The sequence below is a fragment of the Myotis brandtii genome, unplaced genomic scaffold (assembly GCF_000412655.1).
Source record: "Myotis brandtii unplaced genomic scaffold, ASM41265v1 scaffold325, whole genome shotgun sequence".
NCBI classification, from domain to species: domain Eukaryota; kingdom Metazoa; phylum Chordata; class Mammalia; order Chiroptera; family Vespertilionidae; genus Myotis; species Myotis brandtii.
The window spans coordinates 2,104,466-2,127,443 of record NW_005362486.1 but is presented as its reverse complement, the minus strand read 5'-3'; the positions used below and the strand labels follow the sequence as shown (position 1 = coordinate 2,127,443).

The following is a 22,978-nucleotide window of genomic DNA, read 5'->3' as shown; positions in this document are numbered from 1 at the left end:
CAGGAGCTTCCCAGCTGCCAAACTTCGCCAACCGGAAAGCGCGCCTCCGTGCTTTACGGCAAGGGCGCGCGCGTTTGCGACAGTGTGACGCTCTCCAGTTTTGGCGGGAAAAGCGCTGCATTTGGATTCCTGCGGTGGCGGGCAGAGGACGGCCTGGTGAGAAGGGCGGCGGGTGGGGTAGGCAGGGAGTCTGCAGAGGAGTTTCGGGGTCCGCATGAGCTAGGAGAGCACGGCGAGGGGTTCGGAGAGACTCCCGCGGAGGGGCGGCCCCAGAGGGCGGAGGAGGGTGGCACGGGGCGCCGGAGGCAGAGGGACTGCAGAGACCTCCCGGCTGCTAGTCTGCGTGCCTCCCGGCCCTGCCTTCCGCCCCTCGGGGCAGTTTGGCCCCGCCCCGGGCTCCACCCGGCCGGGGGGACACTGTGGGGTGGGGAGGAGGGGCCGCGGTGATCGTGATTATCTTTCCCCCTCCCCTAGACCCCTCTAGCCCCTTCTCTACATCCACCGCGAGGCAGTGTCCCCCGACCCCATCACAACTGCTACAGTTCCTCCGCGGACGAGGGGCCGACCCTGCGCATTCGCTGGGCGTGGGGATGGGGATTTACAGGATCGGACGCCAGGATTTGGGAGACTGGCCTGTGGTTTAGACGGGAGTAGGGTATGGGTGATGGGGTGTCAGGGGAAAGAAGAGCTGTTATTTATATGGAGGACTCCTGGCCGACGCAGAGTTCAGCGACCTCCCCGATGACGGGCGCGCGTCCTCATCCCTGTCTTTTCTGGGTCCCGCCCCTTGCAGCCGCGGTGCGCAGCGGAGCCATGGCCGTGCCCTTCGTGGAAGACTGGGACTTGGTGCAGACGCTGGGGGAAGGTGCCTACGGAGAGTGAGTCCGCGTCCTCGCCCCCTGCTTTCCCGCTTGCTTTGCCCTCCTCTGTCTCGTTTGAGCCCCTGTGCGTCGTTTTGGAGTTATTTTAACACAGCGGGGCCTTAGGAAACGGACCTCCGCCTGTGAAATCCCAGACTTCTGGGGAACGGAAGTTGTGCGATCTTTTGCAAGCACTTTGTTTTCTTTGACATTGACTTTGTCCAGCGCCGAGGTCCGTTTCTCCTGCCACCGCTTCCTTCTTGAGCTTTAGGCATCGTGTTTCAAATGAACAAATGAGCGGACTCTGGAGCCAGGCCGCCTGGTGTCAGATCATCAGCCTGTCACATACCGATCATTGTTTTGTTCTTAGGCGAGCTGCTTCTTCTTAAGCCTGTATATATATATACAGCGTCTGTATATATTGGTGTTAGAGAAGGAGGAAGGGAGTGAGAGAGAGGAAGAGAGATCCATGTGAGAGGGAAACCTCTGTGCCCCAACCAGGGGCTGACCCTGCACCCTTTCGGTGTAGGGAGCGATGCTCCCGCCAACTGAGCCACCCGGCCGGGGCCGCCGCGAGCTTCTTGATACTGTTGCTGCCTCTGTTTTCTTAGCTGTAAGATGGCAATCATGGTACCGACCCCATCGGTGCTGAGAACAGTTACCGCGGGATTGATGAATGTTAGGTGATGTTATTAGAATTAAATGAATAGAGCATGTGTATATGGAATGTGGCCTAGAATGGTTATCCCAGTTGAGTTCATTTTCTCAAGCATTTATTGAATGACTTTTGGTTCAATAGCATAATGACTTCTTTGGTGCATTGTCTGTTGTACCTCATATTTCAGAAAGGAGGAGTATCTTTTGAGAACATGGCAGAAACCATCCCCATGGTTTCTCCTTGGTGGATACATTTAGAAAAGTGCAGTAATTCTGGATGGGTCGTGTTAAATCTTTTTTGAAGTTTTAAAATAAACAATTCAGGCGTCTGGAATGTTACAACCTTTCTTTTTTAGGGTTCAGCTTGCTGTGAATAGAAGAACTGAAGAAGCAGTTGCAGTGAAGATAGTAGACATGAAGCGTGCTGTAGACTGTCCAGACAATATTAAGAAAGAGATCTGTATCAATAAAATGTTAAATCATGAGAATGTAGTGAAATTCTATGGTCACAGGAGAGAAGGCAATATCCAATATCTATTTCTGGAGTATTGCAGTGGAGGAGAACTTTTTGATCGAATCGGTATGGAAAGGATTTAAGATAATTATTCTCCTAAATAAGTTTCTAAATTTCTTTCTTGAACTTGGGTCTGCTATGTGGTCATTGTCCATTAGGAATTGCTTATGCAACAGAGAAATTGGAATAAATTGTTTTGTTTTTGCAACTTATATTAACACATGAAAGCATAAAAGTCATCAAAACTTTTTTCCCAAGTTGTATAAGTGATTTGGTTGGTATTATTTCGTACGTTTTAAGAATGATAAAATGTAGACTCAATGTATATATTTAGAGATCCAGAATGATAGCATGTTACTATGTTTCTTCTTCTTTTTTTAAAAATATATATTTTATTGATTTTTTTACAGAGAGGAAGGGAGAGGAATAGAGAGTTAGAAACATTGATGAGAGAGAAACATCGATCAGCTGCCTCCTGCACACTCCCTACTGGGGATGTGCCCGCAACCAAGGTACATGCCCTTGACCAGAATCGGACCTGGGACCCTTGAGTACGCAGGCTGACGCTCTATCCACTGAGCCAAACCAGTTAGGGCACTATGTTTCTTCTTTATGTGTTCAAGTGAAATAATGTAGAATTTCCTAGGATTGCTTTTATAGAACACTGAGAAGTACATAAAATATATTCTGTGGTTCTAAGTTTATTATTTAAAGCTATGGTATTAACAGTTAAAATTGATTATTAGAATCACAAGTATTTATCTTAGGAGGGAGTTGAGTGTAAAAGAAATCATGAGTTAATAAGGGAGATCAAGATATAAAAAAGATGACTGACAATAGAATACATCTTAAAACTGTTCCTAAAGAAACATCACAGGCATTCGTGACTTTGTTGTGTGAGAGGTAATCTGAAGTTTAAATCTGTTGTTAAATATTTAGTGAAATTAGCTTAGTTTTGCCCAAGCTTCCACTTTGGCAATTACACTTGAGGAGTGGAGAAATCTTGGCATGACATTTTGATGAAATTAGGGGAGAATTTGAAAGACCAAATAAATAATGGTTAATATAAGATAAGCGGGGACTTTCAAGGTTGTTATTATATATGTTAGTGGACTCCAGAGTCTTTTTGATTGTTAGCATAGGATTCTGTTTGCTAAAGTACAATCACAAATGTTTAACCTTAGCATTAAGAGGTTATGTGGTTGATTCCTGATTACATTTACCTGGTAAACTAACTTTCATCATGAATTCTTATAGAGCCAGACATAGGCATGCCTGAACAAGATGCTCAGAGGTTCTTCCATCAACTCATGGCAGGGGTGGTAGGTACAGTTGACTCTAACTTTACTTAAAATTAGTGTGAGTGAAGTAAGTTACTAAACTCTAATATTCTTCCCTCTGCTTTCTTAGACTTATCTGCATGATATTGGAATAACTCACAGGGATATTAAGCCAGAAAATCTCCTATTGGATGAAAGGGGTAAGTTTAGCATTTTGTGATTGCTACCTAAATTATTTTAATACCAGCCATACAAGGCTGTTTGAAGGCTTTTGCATTATTGAAATTTCAGGGAATAACAAAACAAAATCCAAGGATATACAGAGGTCATCCATTAGTATTTTCAGTGATTACTACTTACAAGTAACTTGGGACTCAATGTCATTGGTTTATTTAGATATTAACAGGTAATTACACTAGCTACCTTCCAACTCAAATACAGGTAAACATCATCAATGGCTTACATGCTATGTTGTAGATGTCATTGATTTTTAAAGAATTATTCCCCTATTTTGGGACAGTTGTTTTTGTAGCTTTTAAAACAAATAAAACAGTGATGACTGTTCTATAAATTTGTGCACAAACCCAATATAAAAATTGGGTCGTATAATGAATATTTTTTATGACACTTGCCTTTTTTTTTTTTTTTTTTTTTTTTTTTTACTTATACCCAATTCTGTGTCAGTACATATAGCTATACCTTTATTTAAAAACAATTACTTATATAGTTTTGTTGTGTACGTGTATTATAAGATTTAGTCATTTCTTTATTGATGGACATTTAAGTTATTTACAAATAAAATGAATATCCTTAAGTTTGTGTGTTTGAGGGAGTATTTCTGTGGATATAGTCCTAGAAATAGAAATTACTAGTTCAAAGAGTATGTGAATATTTCAGATTTTAACATCTTTTGCCAGATTGTCCTCTATAAAGGTTGAAAATAGGGAATCTTCCCTAATTCCTACGACTAGATTTGATTCCTTTTGCTATAAGATTTTGTAATGTCCTATATTCTCATAACCTTTGCAACAGTTGTCTGTTGTTAGCCTTCTCCAGTAATTTATCTAACTACATTGGCTAGCACAGTGTCATTTTGTTACAGTAGGCATTCACCAAGTATAAGTTAAATTGAGTTTTACCTGCAGTTTATATGTGTGGAAGATGGGAAGTTAGAGTAGAAATTTGCTTTTCTGGTTTGTTTGTTTTTAGAGTTCCTCCCCCTTTTCTAAACGTAGCCACTTTGACCAGAAGTTCTGGTGGTTTGTGGATCTTTAGTTTTGGTGTGTCTTTACATGGAAATTTTCTACCAGCCGACAGGCTTTGCCTGCTGCTGGGAAAGTTGTACCTAATACATTATTGATGTCTCCTCCTGCCTGCTGCACAACCCAATAAAGGGCCAGGCTCTGCTTTTAAGCCCAAGTCTCCAGTACCCTTTCCAGAAGGGCAGCCCCTTCTGACTTCAGTATCTTTCTTTAACCTGTTTGTGTATCGATATTTCTCTTTATTTCTTGAATGAGCAGAAGCGATGAGTTCTTTTCTTTCTTTAACCTGTTTGTGTATCGATATTTCTCTTTTTTAAAAAAATATATTTCTCTTGAATGAGCAGAAGCAATGAGTTCTTCCACTGATTTTTGCTGGATGATGATGTCTTTTATTTCTTCTTTTTAAAAATTACTTTGTTGCCTTGTTTTAAGGCAGAGAAGTTCTACAAACCTTGGGTGACACCAGTGATTTTCCAATAAAGCTTTATTTAAGTATATCTACTTACAAAACGTTTTCATCCAGTGCCATCTCTTTTTCCTTTGGTTTAGATAACCTCAAAATCTCTGACTTCGGCCTGGCAACAGTGTTTCGGCATAATAACCGTGAGCGTTTATTGAACAAGATGTGTGGTACTTTACCTTATGTTGCTCCAGAACTTCTAAAGAGAAAAGAATTTCATGCAGAACCAGTTGATGTTTGGTCCTGTGGAATAGTACTTACTGCAATGTTGGCTGGGGGTAAGAGCTATTTAATCATGATAAAACTTGTCTCCTATGGAAAGACAGATTTGTTATTCCAAAATTAATGAAATAAACCAAGGGCATCCATATTTATATGACAGGATTTTAATAGTAAATTATTTATAATTAAGTTGGAACTTTTAATCCCAAAGGTTTTTAAAAATGAGGTATGTATAGACTATTAAACGAAATGCAACAGTAGCCCTCGCTTTTAAGATTCATGTGAATACTTTTGGAAAGAGTAGGGCAGGAAGTGGTTCGGCTCATCTATTTGTGAGTGCTTCTGAAATTTTTGTGAGCTGGTATTCTTAGTTTGAAAACGATATTGAGTTAACTAGGAGGAAATGGATTTGTATTGTTAATTATTTTCCCTGGAATCTTTACTGCATAATGACATGAACACTCAGGAAACTTGTTTCTTTTTTAGAATTGCCATGGGACCAGCCCAGTGACAGTTGTCAGGAATATGCTGATTGGAAAGAAAAAAAAACATACCTCAACCCTTGGAAAAAAATCGATTCTGCTCCTCTAGGTAACTGATTGAAAGTACTGATTTCTTGGATAATGAAGTGTAGTGCTGTTTGATTATTTTTTCTTACATTTTCTTTTTAACTTTTAAGTTATCATATAAGTAATCTATAATCCTTGTAAATAAATATAAAAATAATAAAAATTTTTAAAAATTGATTTCAGAGAGATAGAGAGAAACATCAATGATGAGGGAGAATCATTGATCGACTGCCTCCTGCAAGCCCTACACTAGGGATCGAGTTGCAACCTGGGCATGGTTCCCTGACCTGGTTCATAGGTCAACACTCAACCACTGAGCCACGCTGGCCAGGCAATAAACAATTTTTAAAAACCAGTCCTATAATCCCTGAGAAATAGCTTATTTTATTTTTTATTTTTTAAATATATTTTATTGATTTTTTACAGAGAGGAAGGGAGAGGGATAGAGAGTTAGAAACATCGATGAGAGAGAAACATCGATCAGCTGCCTCCTGCACACCCTCCACTGGGGATGTGCCCACAACCAAGGTACATGCCCTTGACTGGAATTGAACCTGGGACCCTTCAGTCTGCAGGCCGACGCTCTATCCCCTGAGCCAAACCAGTTAGGGCGAGAAATAGCTTATTTTAATATTTTGATATATGCTTCTATACTTTGTTGCAAAATATGTGTATTTATGTGTGTTTTTACAAAAAATGAGATTATACTACATACACACAATATTTTGTAATCTTTTTTGTGTGTGTTAATGCTTTGTGAACTTCTCCTATGATTGTAATTTTAGGCCTACGTCATTGTTTATAAAGACTCTGAAGGTGTTCTACTATATGGACATTCCTTATTATACTCATCTGGTTCACTTTTTTAGAGATCTAGATTTTTTTCTAATTTCTTCCTGTTATGAAAGAGAGATAATGATCATCCATATAACTAAATCTTTGCACATACCTTTAACTTATTTTATTAAAATAAAACCCCAGAAGTGGAATTGCAAGGTGAAGGACATTTGTAGTTTTTAATTATTCTAGTTTACTTTGCCAAGTTGTTTTTCAGAAAGTTCATATATTTCATCACAATGTCATTAATTTACCTTAAAAAATATTTACTTTAATAGGCCTATAAAAATATATTCAGTGTTTTTTGTTTTTTAAATTTAGTACCAATGACATTGTATATCTCCAATGTATTTATTAGTTTTTTAAACGTATTAATGTCATTAGATCTTTGCATTTATTTTTTATTGAATTTATTGGAGCGACATTGGTTAATAAAAATTATATAGGTTTTAGGTATACAATTCTGTAATACATCATCTGTATATTGTATTGTGTGTTCACCATCCCAAGTTAAGTCTCCTTCCATCACCATTTACTTACCCTCTCCTACCTTACAATCTTTGCATTTATTACAAATACTTTTCACAATTTGTCATGTGCTTTTATTTTATTTATGCTATTTTGACATGCAATAAGTTGTGTATTTTTACTTATTTAAATCTATTATCTTGTCCTTTGTGGTTCCTGGCGATATTGTCATGTTTGGAAAGGTCTTTTCTATTCTAATGTTAGAAAAAAATTCCCCATTACCTGTTTTTTTTTTTTATTTAAACCTTTTGTCCATTAGAAAATTATTTTTGTGGTTGGAGATATATGAATTTGTTATCAAGGTAATTAGGATGCTGGAAAGTAAATTTTTAAAATAAAACTGTGTGAATGAGTACTTAACATGACATTGGAACAAGTTTGGTATTGAAAATGGATAAGTTGTATCTTTTTGTTAATGTTGTCAGCTGGGGAGGAACAGTTCTACGTGGTTGTTATGCTACTGTCTGCAAATAATTGAAAATCAGACCTGGGCAGACTATTCTAAGATATAGACAGTAGCAAAGAACAACTGCATGAAATTAAAGCAATAATTTAGTAGCTTTAATAATTTATTCTTTCTATTCCCCAGAAATGATATTTGGACATAAGGAGAACAAGAGAGAGATGTGTTCCATACCACAAGCTATAGGCTTTTCTAATCTGCATGACTCTTTTGTAAATGTTTGTCTTAATGCTTTGTTTTCAGCTCTGCTGCACAAAATCCTAGTCGAGAATCCATCAGTAAGGATTACCATCCCAGACATCAAAAAAGATAGATGGTACAACAAACTACTCAAGAAAGGTAGTATCCTTAAAATACAAGTATTTTTATTCTGTGAAATTAGGAATTTGACAAGAGTGCAGACGTTTTGAAATAATCATTGTGGAGAAAGGGAGAGGAAACTGTTGAGAGAAAACACAGGACTGTAGTTGAGGATCCAGCTGAGGATAGTAACCATGAATTGATAGTGGCATCATTTTCTGTTTAACGAGTGTTCTTGTTACAGCTTCTCCAGTGGAGCAAGGAATGTTGGATAGAGCAAATTCATAATGTTCATTGCCATGATCATAAATTGTTTTTTTTTATTTTTTTAAAGTTTTCATTCTTTAGCTAGGTTTCTCTGCCCTCATAGAACATTTTTTCTATTACCATAAAGGGTACCAATAAAATTATGGCCTTGTACTCCACACGTGGAACACACTTACTGATCAGTATTTGTATAATTTGACAAGTGAAGCCTAGTCAGTTCAAAACGACCACATTTCTCATAAAATCGTGTAGAAGGAGCCACTATTTGTTGGATAAGTATTTTGGTGTTAAGTGAATTCAGATGTAGTTTCACTTCTTCAGATTGCCAGTTATATTAATTTAAAAGTATCGGCATAGAAGACTTTGAAAGCACTTGTTTTTATTTTCCAGCCCCACAGCCTCCCTCCCCTCTGACAGCTGTAGGTCTGTTCTCTATATTTTATTTATTTTATTTTATTTTATTTTATTTTGTTTTTTAGGAGCAAAGAGGCCCCGAGTCACTTCGGGTGGTGTATCAGAGTCTCCTGGTGGATTCTCTAAACACATTCAATCCAATTTGGATATCTCTCTAGTAAACAGTGCTTCCAGGTAAGATTAATTAATCAACATCAAGTGCCTGTTGAAGGTGATACCCCCATGTAAAGTAATATTTATATGTATTTCATGTTAATAGTGATTATCACTTTTATTGGTGTGAGAATTGTAATGTGATACTAAAAAGCCTGATAGATTTTATTTAAAGTTATATATTTCCCCATATCTTAATGTCTTAGTGAAGAAAATGTGAAGTACTCCAGTTCCCAGCCAGAACCACGGACCGGTCTTTCCTTGTGGGACACCAGCCCGTTATACATTGATAAACTGGTACAAGGGATCAGTTTCTCCCAGCCCACATGTCCGGATCATATGCTTCTGAATAGTCAGTTACTTGGCACCCCGGGATCCTCACAGGTAAGAGAATTTAGTTTGTAAGGTGAATAATGGAAACCATGTGTTTTTTATTGTCTTAAAGTCTCTTTTTTAAATGTATAAATCTTAAAGTGTTAACACTTTATATCGATTTTTTTCTGACAAGGAAGAAATAATTAGAAGAGACCTTTATGTATAAGAACCTTAAATCACAGAAAAAAGAATGTTAAGACTAAATAGCTATATGCCTCCTTTTGGTGATAACAGATGTATTCTGCTTTTCTTTATTTGGCATGTAGAACCCCTGGCAGCGCTTGGTCAAAAGAATGACACGATTTTTTACCAAATTGGATGCAGACAAATCTTACCAATGCCTAAAAGAGACTTGTGAGAAATTGGGCTATCAATGGAAGAAGAGTTGTATGAATCAGGTATATTTCATTCATTCTTCATTATATCTTTTCCTGAAGAAAAATTTAAATATTTGACTAAAATACTATCATCAGTATATTTTTAAAATAAATATAAATAAATAGAGTAGTTTGAAAAAGAAACAATGGAAATTGAAGGAATTTAAGTAAAATGTTAACTTAAATATTTTTTAAAGACTTCTCTAAGTTATTGAAAACATTGAGACTCAAGTAATTATTTTCTCAAAATCGATCCATACTTAAATTGTAAAAGTAACAATCGACTTCCTTCTATGAAAGATGAATAAATTAACAATCCCATACTTTCTCCATGTCCTCTGCTCCCATCTACCAGTTTTTGTTTATATCATTTCTAGAGGCCCGGTGCATAGGATTTGTGCACTGGTGGGGGGCATGGCCTGTGGGGATTGGCCCACTATGGGATTGCCGCTCATCCCGGTCAGCAGAGTAGCTATGGACCCGCCCTCTGAGGTCTGCTCTCTGGTATAGCATCTTCCGTGGAGCCAGAGCACTCGCCTCTCCAGGGGACCCATTCGGGGCCAGGCCCAGGGACAATAGCACTGAGAGGCGGCGGAGTAGGCCTCAGTCCCTTGGTGTCCATGAACCTACCTCCCAGCCTCCAGGGTCAGGTCTGTGAGCCCAGCAGCAGCGCTGCGTGGCTTGCGGGCATTTGGAAGAGGTGGCAGGGAGCGAGGAGGAGAAGGAGGAGGAGGAGGAGGAGGAGGAGCAGCAGCAGCAGCAGCCTGGGGTGAGGAGGCAACGATCGCAGCCTGGGTTCCTGCCCATTGGCTCCAGGTTCACAGCAGGAGCTGCTGCTCATCCTGGTCAGCCAAGCGATGCTCCCACTGTGGTAGCACACTGACCACCAGGTGTAGCTCCTGCGTTGAGTGTCTGCCCCCTGGAGGTCATTGCGCATCATAGCAACTGGTCGAGCAGTCGTTCTGCTGTTCGGTTGCTGGAATTTAAGTAAATTTTACTTAAATTCTTATATAGGATAGCATATTTGGAACATTGACATTCTATTATCTTTAGGCTTTTCAAAACTCTTAGTATTTTGAAAAACCAATAGGGGAATATTTCCTAGTATTAAAGGAGACTAAAGGGGCCTGATAAATAATGCAATCACTAGGTCATGGATTTAAAGGAAAAAAGCTATAGCAGATGTTATTGGATCAATTGGGGAAATTTGAATATGGGTTTTATATTAGGTAATGTTTTTGTATCAGTGCCAGATTTCTTGGGTATGATCATAAAATTGTAATTTGTCAGAGAATGTCTTGGGTTGTAGGAGAAATATGGTGAAGTTTATGCTGTTTATAACTTAGTTTAAAAAGAAACAACCAACCACATAAAAAAACCCTACATCACATACTTATCTAGGTCGGTAAGGCCAATGAAGGGTATGGCTTTATTTATTATACGGTTCCTTCAGTTTTTCTGCAGATATGTGAGCTTTAAAAATTAGAAGTTAGGAGAAAATACCACTGTGCAGAAATCTGAAGCCAGCCTGATTGTCCTCTCACTTGTATAAATAATTCGCTCTTTTTTTAAAAGGTAGGTTTATTGAGATAAAATTCACATAACAGGAAGATCATTGCTTTAACTATTTTAAAGTGATTTTCAGCATATTCACAAGATTGTACAACTTGCATCATCATTTAATTCCAGAACATTTTCTCATCCCCAAAATAAGTTGTACTTCTTTATTAGCAGTCACTTCTTACTCTTTCTTTCTTCATTCCCTGCCAACCACTAATTTACTTTCCATCTATGGACTACCTATTCTGGACATTTCATATAAATGGAATCATATGATATATGGCCCTATGTGTCTGCTTTTACTTAGCATAATGTTCTCAAGGTTAATCCATGCTGTAGTATTAGCAGTACATATAGTATATTCCTTTTTATGCGTTGATAATATTTCATTGTATGGGTAGACTACACTTTGTGTATACATTTATCTGTTGATGGACATTTGGGATGTTTGTACTTTTAGGCTATTTTGAATAATGTTGTGATCATTCTTATACAAGCTTTTGTGTGAACATATGTGTTTGCAAGGGCTGTCATAACAAAATATCACAGACTGGGTGTTTTAAACAACAGTTATAGAGGACTTTCTATTGAATTTCTTTTGGGGCAATTCTGGTACTTCCAAACTCATATTTTAACTGGGACTTTTTTTTTTTATGCATAGTCTCCCTGGATATGGAATTCTAGCTCAACAGTTTTTTTTTTCAGCACTTCGAATATGTCATCCCACTGCCTTTGGCTTCCCACCCACACATCTGGCTTAACCTTATTTTTATTGCCTTAGGTTACTGTATCAACAACTGATAGAAGAAACAATAAGCTGATTTTCAAAGTGAATTTGGTAGAAATGGATGAGAAGATCTTGGTTGACTTCCGGCTTTCTAAGGTATATAGAACAGCACATATCTTTTTTAAAAACTTTGTTTTGCTTAAAGAGAATTTTTACATATTCATTGTAGAAATTTAAAAAAATACAAAAAAAGTTCAAAAAAAATACAAAAAAGTTGAAAGAAGGAACTCAGAATCAAGTTTAATCTTATCATCCAGGGAGAATACACATTTCTCGGAGCTGTTCTGCTTTTCCCTACCTGAGCTCCGGAGTTGATTAAAACAGGGTGGTCCTTAGGCAGCCCCCACACAGATTAGCACGTTGCAAACAGGGTCTGCTCCATTGGGTTGGGGGCAGTGTATTGGCAGTTGGACCACTGCCATCTTCTCTAGAAAAAGGGGTGGGGCAAGGATGAGTAAAAACATCATGAAACTTCCTACCATGTTTAGGCTTTTTCTTGATTGGGTGTTCATTTGTTTGCTGTAGACCTTTGACTGTTTTCTAGCATTCCTACTAAATTATTTTCTCTGATCTCTAATTAAAAAAATATTTCTTTTTTTTTTAGAGAGAGTGAAAGGGAGAGGGGAGACAGAGAGAAAGAAAAACATCGATGTGAGGGACACATTGATTGGTTGCCTCCCATATGTGCCCTGACTGGGGCTGGGGATCGAGCCTGAAACCAAAGTACATGTCCTTGACTGAAATTGAACCCGAGACCCTTCAGTCTGTAGGCTGACGTTCTATCCACTGAGCCAAATCAGCTAGGTCCAGATTTATTTTGATATATTTCATTATAGTAGTCTACTGCTACTAATAGTATATAGTATGGAGAGTTTATGTGGAGATTATTTTAAGATGTTATATTTATTTATACATGGCATTTATAAATATATTGAATTCCTATATAGCTTTTCTATAAAAATTGTGATTTGTCAGAAATGTTTGCACATTGTAATTAATGAACCATTATCTGTTAATAGTTCTATGCGTAATAGAGTTTTACTCACATTTATGATTATTTCTTTAGAAATTATTAGAGCTGAGGTTATAAATAGTTTTAAAGCCTTTGGTATATATAAAACAAAAATAGCATCTTCTCTATTTCCTGAGAGATTGTATGAGCTCTAAAGGAGGTTGGAGGAGAAGGTCATATTCTTTATATTGGAGATTTGCTGCATTACTGTTGTCCAGATGCTTGGTATGGAATTATATTATTAAGATCCTAGTGTGATAATGTTTGTTTGTTTGTTTGTTTGTTTTTATAACTGAATCACTGGCTTTGTTGCCACAGTATTTTGAGAAGGCTTCAGTATAGTTGCGTAGCTTATTTTTAGTTTACATTTTTCCAATACCTATGGAAAACAATGACTTAGGGCCCGAGATATCAACGCTTAAAACAGACAGGCTGTCATTGTATTTGCTCTCTGAGTCCAGTGTTGTGGGAACAGTGATGGGCCCTAAAATCAAGTCAGAATTATTTATTTTAGCCATTTCTTCTCCCAAGATAATTGGTCTTTCTCAGAGGACCTACGGGGAATGGTAGCTGGGCGCATCTGTAGATGTTTTTCTCTGCATACCACCACAGAGGTTTTGATTTTTTTTGACATTATTTTTTATATTATTCCTAACATAGGGTGATGGATTGGAATTCAAGAGACACTTCCTGAAGATTAAAGGCAAGCTGAGTGATGTTGTGAGCAGCCAGAAGGTTTGGCTTCCTGCCACCTGATAGAGCCACCGGCTTTGGGATTCCTGGTGAATATAGTGCTGCTATGTTGACATTATTCTTCCTAGAGAAGATTACCCTAATCTGCAAACAATAGTCCCTGAAGAGTTGTCTTCCTCCTAGTCAACCATTTCCCAATTATTTTGTATTTTCTGCATAAAAATGATACCTATATTTTAATTGTAAATAAGACTTTGGGGAAGGGATAGATAGAATTCATTAGATACTTTTCCATCTGTGTTTAGTGTCTGAATTTGAGACCCACCTGGTGAAAACCAAGCTTTGGGGATATATGAGTTTACCAGCTTTTATACCAATATAATGAAAGATGATATTCTTGTCTCATTTTTACCAACACATATGGTTTTATCTAAAAAGTACATATTGCTTCCACCTTGATTTAAGTGGATGAATTAGTGAAAAAAGGAAATCCTTGTGGCTTTTGAACAGTAGATTTATCAGTCTGTGAAGTGAAGTTATCTTCAAAAAATATATCCCCAAGATTGGTACTCATTTTCAGAAGGGCCTGGCCAGGTATCTAAACCCATTATTGAATTATAATTATTCATTGGAATTACAAGTTGGTATGTTTTTCCCATTATAGTTAATAAAATATAAATATAAAATGCTGGTTGGTCTTTCAAGTAGAAGTTGAGCATAAACTCTAGTGCATAACTACCTTTAAAATTACTGTTGCACATTTTAAATATTTTCTATATTCTCTACTTTCACAGCCATATTTTAATTCTTTATTACAGAAATAAATTCTATTTTGAAAATAAATAACTAACTCTGTGAACTTACTGGTGACTAAGCTTCCAGGTGGTAAGAAATAAAAAAGGAGTCAGAAATAAGGAAGCTATAATAGAAACAGATCTGATTCCTCATTCTTTTATCTATGAGATTTACTAAGACTTTATTCTAATACACTTTATATTAACTTGAATGTATTAGGTTCAGACCCTGTATTCCTATTTCTTGGTAATTTATAAAATCACTCATCTTAGTCTGAAGTCAAGGACATATGAAATTTTATTGTCCAAATTTATCATATATTAGTGTATATGTACCAGTAAATTGTTCTACTGCAGTATACCCATAGGAGGAAGAAATTTGAACCGATAGATGGCTCCGAGGAATTGAGCCAGTAAATTCTTAAATATGAAGAAATTTTGTTCTTGAAGATTGCTATCCATCCATCCATCAGTAACTCAAAAACAAATCATTTCTGGCCTTGACCTCCCCTGAGTTCTAGACTTTTGTAGCTACAGGCTACCTACCATTTCCTCTAGTCTAATAGTCAAGACCCAAAATAACTATTTTATTGTTTTTTTTTATTTTAGAGAGGAAAGGAAGAAAGAGATAGAAACATCAATGATGAGACAGAATCACTGATCTGTTGCCTCCTGTCTCGCCCGCCCCCCACTGGGGATTGAGCCCCCAACCCGGGCATGTGCCCTGGTAATTGAATCATGACCTCCTGGTTTATGGGTTGATGCTCAACCTACCACTGAGCCATGCCGGCCGGGCAAGGAAGTTTGTAATTTTAATGTAGTCCAATTAAGATCTTTCCTTGGCTAACATTTTTTTGTTTCTTATTTAAGGATTCATTCCCTACTATAAGTTTATGAGAAATTTCTTCCATATTTTAAAAGATTTATTTATAGTTTTGGATTACACAGATCTACAGTCTACCTGAAAATGTTTTTTGTGTATAATGTAAGATAGAGGTCAAGTTTCTTTTTTTTTTAAATATACTTTATTGATTTTTTTACAGAGAGGAAGGGAGAGGGATAGAGAGTTAGAAACAGTGATGAGAGAGAAACATCGATCAGCTGCCTCCTGCACACTCCCTACTGGGGATGTGCCCGCAACCAAGGTACATGCCCTTGACTGGAATTGAACCTGGGACCCTTCAGTCTGCAGGCCAATGCTCTATCCACTGAGCCAAACCGGTTAGGGCTCAAGTTTCATTTTTTCTCCCATATTTGGCTATCCGTTTAGTACTGGTTATTGAAAAGATTATTACAGCTAGTAAAATTGAAGCAATTATAAAACAACTCTCAATAAACAAAAGTCCTGGGCTGGATGGCTTAACAGGTGAATTTTATCAAACATTCAGAGATGAATTAACACCTATCCTTCGAAAATTATTCTAAAAAATTCTAGAAGAGGGAAGACTCCCAAACTCATTTTAGGAGGCCAAATAAATCCAAAACCAAATAAAGACACTACAAAGAATGAAAAGTATAGGCCAATATCCCTGATGAACATAGACGCTAAAATTCTCAACAACATATTAGCAAACCATATCTAGTAATACATTAAAAAGATCATATACCACCCTATCCAGTTTGGCTCAGTGGATAGAGCATTGGCCTGCAGACTGAAGGGTCCCGGGTTCGATTCCAGTCAAGGGCAGATGCCCGGGTTGCAGGCTTGATCCGCAGTAGGGAGTGTGCAGGAGGAAGCCAATCAATGATTCTCATCATTAATGTTTCAATCTCTCTCCCTTCCTCCCGCTAAAATCAATAAAAAAAAATATATATATATTTTTAAAAAGATCATACACCATGATCAAGTGGGCTTTATTCCAGGGATGCAAGGTTGGTACAATGTCTACAAATCAATAAATTTGATACACCACATTAAAAAAAAATGGTTAAAAACCACATGATTATATTAATAGATGCAGAAAAGGCATTTGATAAAATCCACCACCCATTTATGATAAAAACTCAGCAAAATGGGAATAGGGGAACATACCTCAATGTAATAAAGGCTATATATGACAAACCCACAGTCAATATCATACTCAATGGGCAAAAACTACAAGCATTTCCCTTAAGCTTGTCAGGAACAAGACAGGGATGTCTGCTTTTCCATTCATTCAACAAAGTCCTAGCCGCAGCAGTCAGACAAGAAGAAGATATAAAAGGCATTCAAATTGAAAAGGAAGACATAAAACTTATTATTTGCAGATAACATGATACTGTATATAGAGGATTCTAAATATTCCACCAAAAAAACTACTAGAACTGATAAATGAATTCAGTAAAGTAGCAGGATAAATATCCAGAAATCAGTTACATTTTTATATACCAATAATGAACTATCAGAAAGGGAAACTCAGAAAATAGTCCTATTCACAATTGCTTAAAAAAAAAAATAAGTAGGACTAAATATAACCAAGGATGTAGAAGACCTATACTCAGGAATTATAAGACATTGAAGAAAGAAATTGAAGAATATACAAATAAGTGAAAGTATATACCATGTTCATGGATAGGCAGAATTAGCATCATTAAAATGTCCATACTACCCAAAGCAATCTGTATATTCAATGCAATTCCTATTAAGATACCAATGGAGTATTTTACAGAACTAAAACTATTCTAAAAATTTATATGGAATCACAAAAGACCCAAATAGCCACAGCAATCCCGAGAAAGAACAAAGTTGGAGAAATCACACTACGTGATATCCAACTATATTATAAGACCATAGTAATCAAAATAGCCTGGTGCTGGCATAAAAACAGACATATAGATCAATGGACCAGTATAGAGAGCCTAAAAATAAACTGATGCCTTTATAGTCAATATTTGACAATGGAGGCAAAAACATCTGCAGTGGTTTTCAACCTTCTGGCCCTTTAAATACAGTTCCTAATGTTGTGACCCAACCATAAAATTATTTTCGTTGCTACTTCATAACTGTAATGTTGCTACTGTTATGAATCATAATGTAAATATCTGATATGCAGGATGGTCTTAGGTGACCCCTGTGAAAGGGTCGTTCGACCGCCAAAGGGGTCGAGACCCACAGGTTGAGAACCGCTGAGTGGGATAAAGATAGCCTATTCAATAAACGGTGTTGGGGAAATTGGATAGATACATGCAAAAAAAATGAAACTAGACCACCTTCTTACACCATACACAAGAATAAAAATATGGATTAAAGAATTAAATGTAAGACTTGAAACAATACAAATCCTAGAAGAAAACAGGCAGTAAAATCTCAGACATTTCTCATAGCAATAATTTTTCTGAAATATCACCTCAGGCAAGGGAAACAACAAAGAAAAATAAGCAAATGGGACTAAAGCAAACTAAAACGTTTCTTCACGGCAAAGGAAACCAACAAAATGAAAAGACAACCAGTGATACAGCTGATAAGGGATTAATATCCAAAATTTATAAAGAACTTACAAAACTCAACACCAAAAAACCAAACAATCCTATTAAAAAACGGGCAAAGGACCTGAATAGTCATTTCTCCAAAGAGGACATACACATGGCCAATAGACATGTGAAAATGTGCTCAATATCACTAATCATCAGAGAAATGCAAATTAAAGCCACAATGAGATATTACCTGTCAGAATGGCTATTATCAATAAATCAACAAGTATTGGTGTGGATGTGGAGAAAAGGGAATCCTTGTGTGCTGTTGGTGGGAATGCAGATTGGTGCAGCTACTGTGGAAAGCAGTATGAAGTTACCTCAAAAATTAAAAATGGAACTACCTTATAAACCAGCAATTCCACTTGTGGGAATATATCCAAAGAAACCCAAAACACAAATTTGAAAGAATATATGCACCCCTATGTTCATTGCAGCATTATTTACTATAGCTAAGATCTGGAAACATCCCAAGTGCCCATCAGTAGATAACTGGATAAAAAAGCAGTGGTACATTTATACAATAGAATACGACTCGGCCATAAAAAAGAAGGAAATCTTACCCTTTGGGATAGCAGGGATGGACCTTGAGTGAAATGCTAAGTGAAATAAGCCAGTCAGAGAAAGACAAGTACCATATGACTTCACTCATTTGTGGAATCTAAGGAACAAAATAAACTAATAAACAAAATAGAAACAGACTCATAGAGAACAGACTAACAGTTGTCAGAGGGGAGGGGAGTTACAGGGCTTGGTGAAAAATGTGACAGGATTAAGCAATTAAAAAAATATACTCATAGACACAGACAACAGTATGGTGATTACCAGCGGGAAAGGTATGGGATTGGGCAGAAGAGGGTATAGGTGGAATAAATGGAAGGAGACTTGATGTGGTGTGGTGAACACACAATATAATAAACAGATGATGTAGTATAGAAATTGAACACTTGAAACCTATATAATTTTATTAACCAGTGTCATCCCAATAAACTCAATAAAAAAGGGGAAAAAAAGAAAATATTATCTTTTTCTTACCACTCTTCATTGATATACATTCAGTGTTTACATTTTCTTATTTTTTTATAGTATGTTTTTTTAAAAAACTATATTTTTATTGATTTCAGAGAGGAAGGGAGAGGGAGATATAGAAACATCAATGATGAGAGAGAATCATTGATGGGCTTGCCTCCTGCACGTCCCCTACTGGGGATCTAACCACAACCTGGGCATGTGCCCTTGACCCGAATCGAACTTGGGACTCTTCAGTCCACAGGCTGACGCTTTATCCACTGAGCCAAATCGGCTAGGGCTGTATGTCTTGAATCAGAATCCAAATAAAGCCTACACTAGCAATTGACTGATGTCTTTTAAGTTACTTTTGGTCTATAAATTCCCCCTTCATCCCCCCCTCTCTCTGATTTTTCCCCCTTGCAATTAAAAAAAAAATGTTTTTTACTGATTTTATAGAGAGGAAGGATAGAGAGATAGAAACATCTTGAGAGAAACATCAATCAGCTGTCCCCTGCACGCCCTCTACTGGGGATCAAGCCCACAACCCAGGCATGTGCCCTGACCGAGAATTGAACCGGTGACCTCTTGGTCAAGGCTCAACTATTGAGCTACACAGGCCAGGCCCCCTTGCAATTTTTGTTGGTAAAATAATCCAGCTGGTTTACCCTATAATTTTCTTTCGTCTGAATTTGTTGATTTTATTACTATGGTACAGTTTCATGTTTCCTCTATCCTTTGTGTTATCTGTAAATATATACATTCATGATACTAGTCCTGTGTCAATTATATGTGCTTCATATAAGCATTTAAAATCATAAATTTTCCTCTAAGTACCACTTTATGCCACACATTTTCATGTGTTGTATTTTTGTTATCTGTGTCAGATGGTTTTCTAATTTCTTTATGATTTATTTTTTGACCCAGGGGCTATTTAGAATTATGTTTCTGAATTCAAAATTAGGACTTGCTTTTAATTAAAAACTTTTATTGAGATAATTTATATACCATAAAATTCACCCTTTAAAATGTACCCTTCAGTGGTTTTTAGTATGTTCACAAAGTTGTGCAACCACCACCACCACTGTCTAATTCCAGAACATTGACATCACTTCAGAAGAAACCTTTTACCCATTAGTAGTCATCACTTTTTCCTCCCTCAGCCCCTGAGAAACACTAATTTCTGTCTGAATTGATTTGCTTATTCTGAACACTTAATAGAAACAGAATTATATAATTTTGTGCCTGGCTTCTTTTACTTAATGTTTTCAAGGTTCATCCATGTTGTATCAGTACTCCATTCCTGTTTATGGCTGAATAACATTTCATTGTATTTTATTGTGCAGTCAATGGACATCATAGTCTTAAATGTAAAATAAAAGACCATTAAACTTTCAGAAATAACATAGGAGAAAATCTTCAAGATCTAGGCCTAGACAAAGCATTATTATACTCTGTCTAAGAGAAACAAAAATATCATCCATAAGAGGAAAAACAATTAAACTTCATTGAAATGAAAAAAAACACACACACATTTGCTGTTTTTAGACCTATTAAGAGGATAAAAAGGCAAGCTACAGAATGGGAAAATATGTTTGCAAACCATGTTGTAGCATGTTTCAGATCAGATTTTGTTCCTTTTAAGGCTGCATAATCATTTCGTTGTTTTTGTATACCATATTTTATTCATCCATTGATCCTTTGATGGACATTTGGATTGCTTCTACCTGTTGGCTATTGTGAATAATGCCGCTACCAATGTGGGTGTGCAAATACCTATTTGAGTCTCTGCTTTCAATTCTTTTGGTTATATCCCTAGAAGTGGAATTGCTGGATCATATGGTAGTTGTATTTGTAATTTTTTGAGGAACCATCCCGCTGTTTGCCACAGAGACTGCATCACTTTACATTCTCACCACCTAACCAGAATCTCCTACCCAGGCATCTGCTCATCTGTAGGCCCCTACAGCTTTCACAAGAGCTGCTTACTGCTTCTCGTGGGTTTTTCAGCCTAAGATCGGAGCTGTTCTGCTTTTCCCTACCTGAGCTCCGGAGCTGATTAAAACAGGGTGGTCCTCAGGCAGCCCCCACACAGATTAGCATGTTGCAAACAGGGGCTGCTTCACTGGGTTGGAGGCAGTGTATTGGCAGTTGGACCACTGCCGCCTTCTCTAGAAAAGGGGGTGGAGCAAGGATGAGTAAAAACACCATGAAACTTCCTACCATGTTTAGGCTTTTTCTTGATTGGGTGTTCATTTGTTTGCTGTAGACCTTTGACTGTTTTCTAGCATTCCTACTAAATTATTTTCTCTGATCTCTAATTAAAAAAATATTTCCACAGGGAAAAGAGAGCCTGGAGTTACCTAGTCCATCATCTTGATGATGTTGCTCCTCATTGCTGGGCTTTTGGTTGGAATTCTACTAAATTCTATCAACTTTGGGAGAATTGTCAGCTTTCCTGTGGTAAGTCTTCCAATTCATGAACACAACACATCTCTCCATTTCTTAAAATATCTTTGATTTCTTTCATCAGCATGTGTAGTTTTCAGTTTATACAGCCTATGCATATTCATTAGATTTATATCTACATTAGAGGCCCAGTGCACGAATTTGTGCACAGGTAAGGTCTGGCCGGCCCGGACCCAACTGGGGCGGATCAGGGCCGGGCCTGTCAGGAGGAGGTGACGACGGGAGGTTGGCTGGCCAGCCCACACCAATTGGGCTCAGCCGGGCTGGGCCGGCTGGGGAGAGGAGCCACGGGCAATTGGCTGGTGGGCCCCACCCCTAGTTGGGGTGGGAGGGATTGGGGGCGGGGCGGGGGGAGGGGCTGCAGGAGGTTGGCCGACCGGCCCCACCCCCATATCGGCTGGTTCGCTGGCTGCAGTGGGCATCATAGTGACCGGTCATTCTGGTCGTTCTAGTGTTCCAATCACTGGCTTTTTAAATATATATAGATAGTTCTCTTGTTGTAAGCCATTGGGAATGATAGTGTATTTTAGTTTGGGTGTTTAAGTGTTCATTGCTAGCATATAGAAGTACAATTGATTTTTGTACATTAATACTGTGTTCTCTGACCTTGCTGGGCTAACTAATTACGAGTGTTTTTCTGGATTTCTTCAAATTTCCTACATGGAGCATCATGTCATCTGCTAATAGGGACAGTTTCATTTCTTCCTTTCTGAACTTTATGCCTCTTACTTCCTTTTCTTTCCTTACTGCACTGACTGGAACTTCTGTTGATTAAGATTGTTCCCAGGCTTAGAGAGAAAGCATCCTGTTTTTTTATCATTACGGATAATGTTATCGGTAGCGTGTGTTTTTAAGTTGAGGAAACTCGTCTGTTTCAGTTTTTCTGAGAGTTTAACGTGAATGATTGTTGAATTTTTGTAAATGTGTTTTTCTGTATGAGTTGATATGATCAACTTATTTTTCTCCTTTAGCCTGCTATTATGGATTACATTGAGTTTCAAATATTGAGCCAGCTTTGCACCCACAAATAAACCTCATGGTGTATAATTTTTTCTACATCATACTTAATTCCATTTGATAATATTTATTCAGGATTTTTTTGTCTGTATTCACGAGAGATATTGGTCTATAGGTTTTCTTTCTTTCTATTTTTGTGTGTGTACTATGTTTGTCTGGTTTTGGTATCAGGGTAACATTAGTTTCTTAAAATGAGTTGCTAAGTGTTCTCTCCCTCTGTGTTTTCTGGAAGAGATTGTGTAGAATTGGTGTTAATTTTTCTTTAAACATTTGGTAGAATTCTCAAGTGAAAACATCACAGCCTGGAGATTGCTTTTGGGGGAATTTCTAGATTATAAATTCAATATTTTTAATAATTATAAAACTATTTAAATTACTCATCACATAATGAGCAAGTTGTGGTAATTTGTGTTTTTCAAAGAGTTGGTTTCTTTAACTAAGTTGTCAAATTTATGTGTGTAGAGTTGTTTATAGTATTCCCTTAGTAACTTTTTGAAGTCTTCAGGGTCTCTTTGTATCTTTTTGTTTTTCTTTGTCAGTTTTGCTAGAGGTTTAATTGATCTTTTGGAGCAACCAGCTCTTCCTTTTATTGATTTTTCTCTATTTTTCTGTTTCCAGTATTATTGATTTCTGCTTTTACCTTCATTACT

General features: G+C 37.4%; 1 protein-coding gene across 3 annotated transcripts; it reads left to right on the top strand.

Annotated features, from left to right (window-relative positions):
• The first annotated feature begins 49 nt into the window (after nt 1-49).
• CHEK1 (checkpoint kinase 1) lies at nt 50-21,319 on the top strand. 3 transcript variants are annotated; one of them, XM_014543418.1, is made up of 13 exons: nt 50-156; nt 794-878; nt 1,874-2,097; nt 3,289-3,353; nt 3,442-3,511; nt 5,123-5,311; nt 5,742-5,846; nt 7,896-7,991; nt 8,699-8,807; nt 8,993-9,170; nt 9,428-9,559; nt 11,880-11,981; nt 13,558-13,879. In XM_014543418.1, the coding sequence occupies exons 2-13, from the start codon at nt 814-816 to the stop codon at nt 13,651-13,653; spliced, it is 1,431 nt and encodes a 476-aa protein (XP_014398904.1). In that variant the 5' UTR covers nt 50-156; nt 794-813; the 3' UTR covers nt 13,654-13,879. The 3 variants fall into 3 exon arrangements, with proteins under 3 accessions (XP_014398904.1, XP_005870961.1, XP_014398903.1); XM_005870899.2 differs by lacking the exon at nt 50-156 and adding an exon at nt 21,184-21,319 and having other exon boundaries at nt 265-878; nt 13,558-13,679; XM_014543417.1 differs by lacking the exon at nt 50-156 and having other exon boundaries at nt 266-878.
• Nucleotides 21,320-22,978: the final 1,659 nt, after the last annotated feature.

Bases quoted from the DNA above. Each gene is read 5' to 3' on its own strand.
- CHEK1 (XM_005870899.2), top strand. From the start codon at position 658: ATGGGTGATGGGGTGTCAGGGGAAAGAAGAGCTGTTATTTATATGGAG. The intron at 2,098-3,288 runs GTATGGAAAGGA...GAATTCTTATAG, and splicing joins AGAACTTTTTGATCGAATCG to AGCCAGACATAGGCATGCCT. The intron at 5,312-5,741 runs GTAAGAGCTATT...TTTCTTTTTTAG, and splicing joins TACTGCAATGTTGGCTGGGG to AATTGCCATGGGACCAGCCC.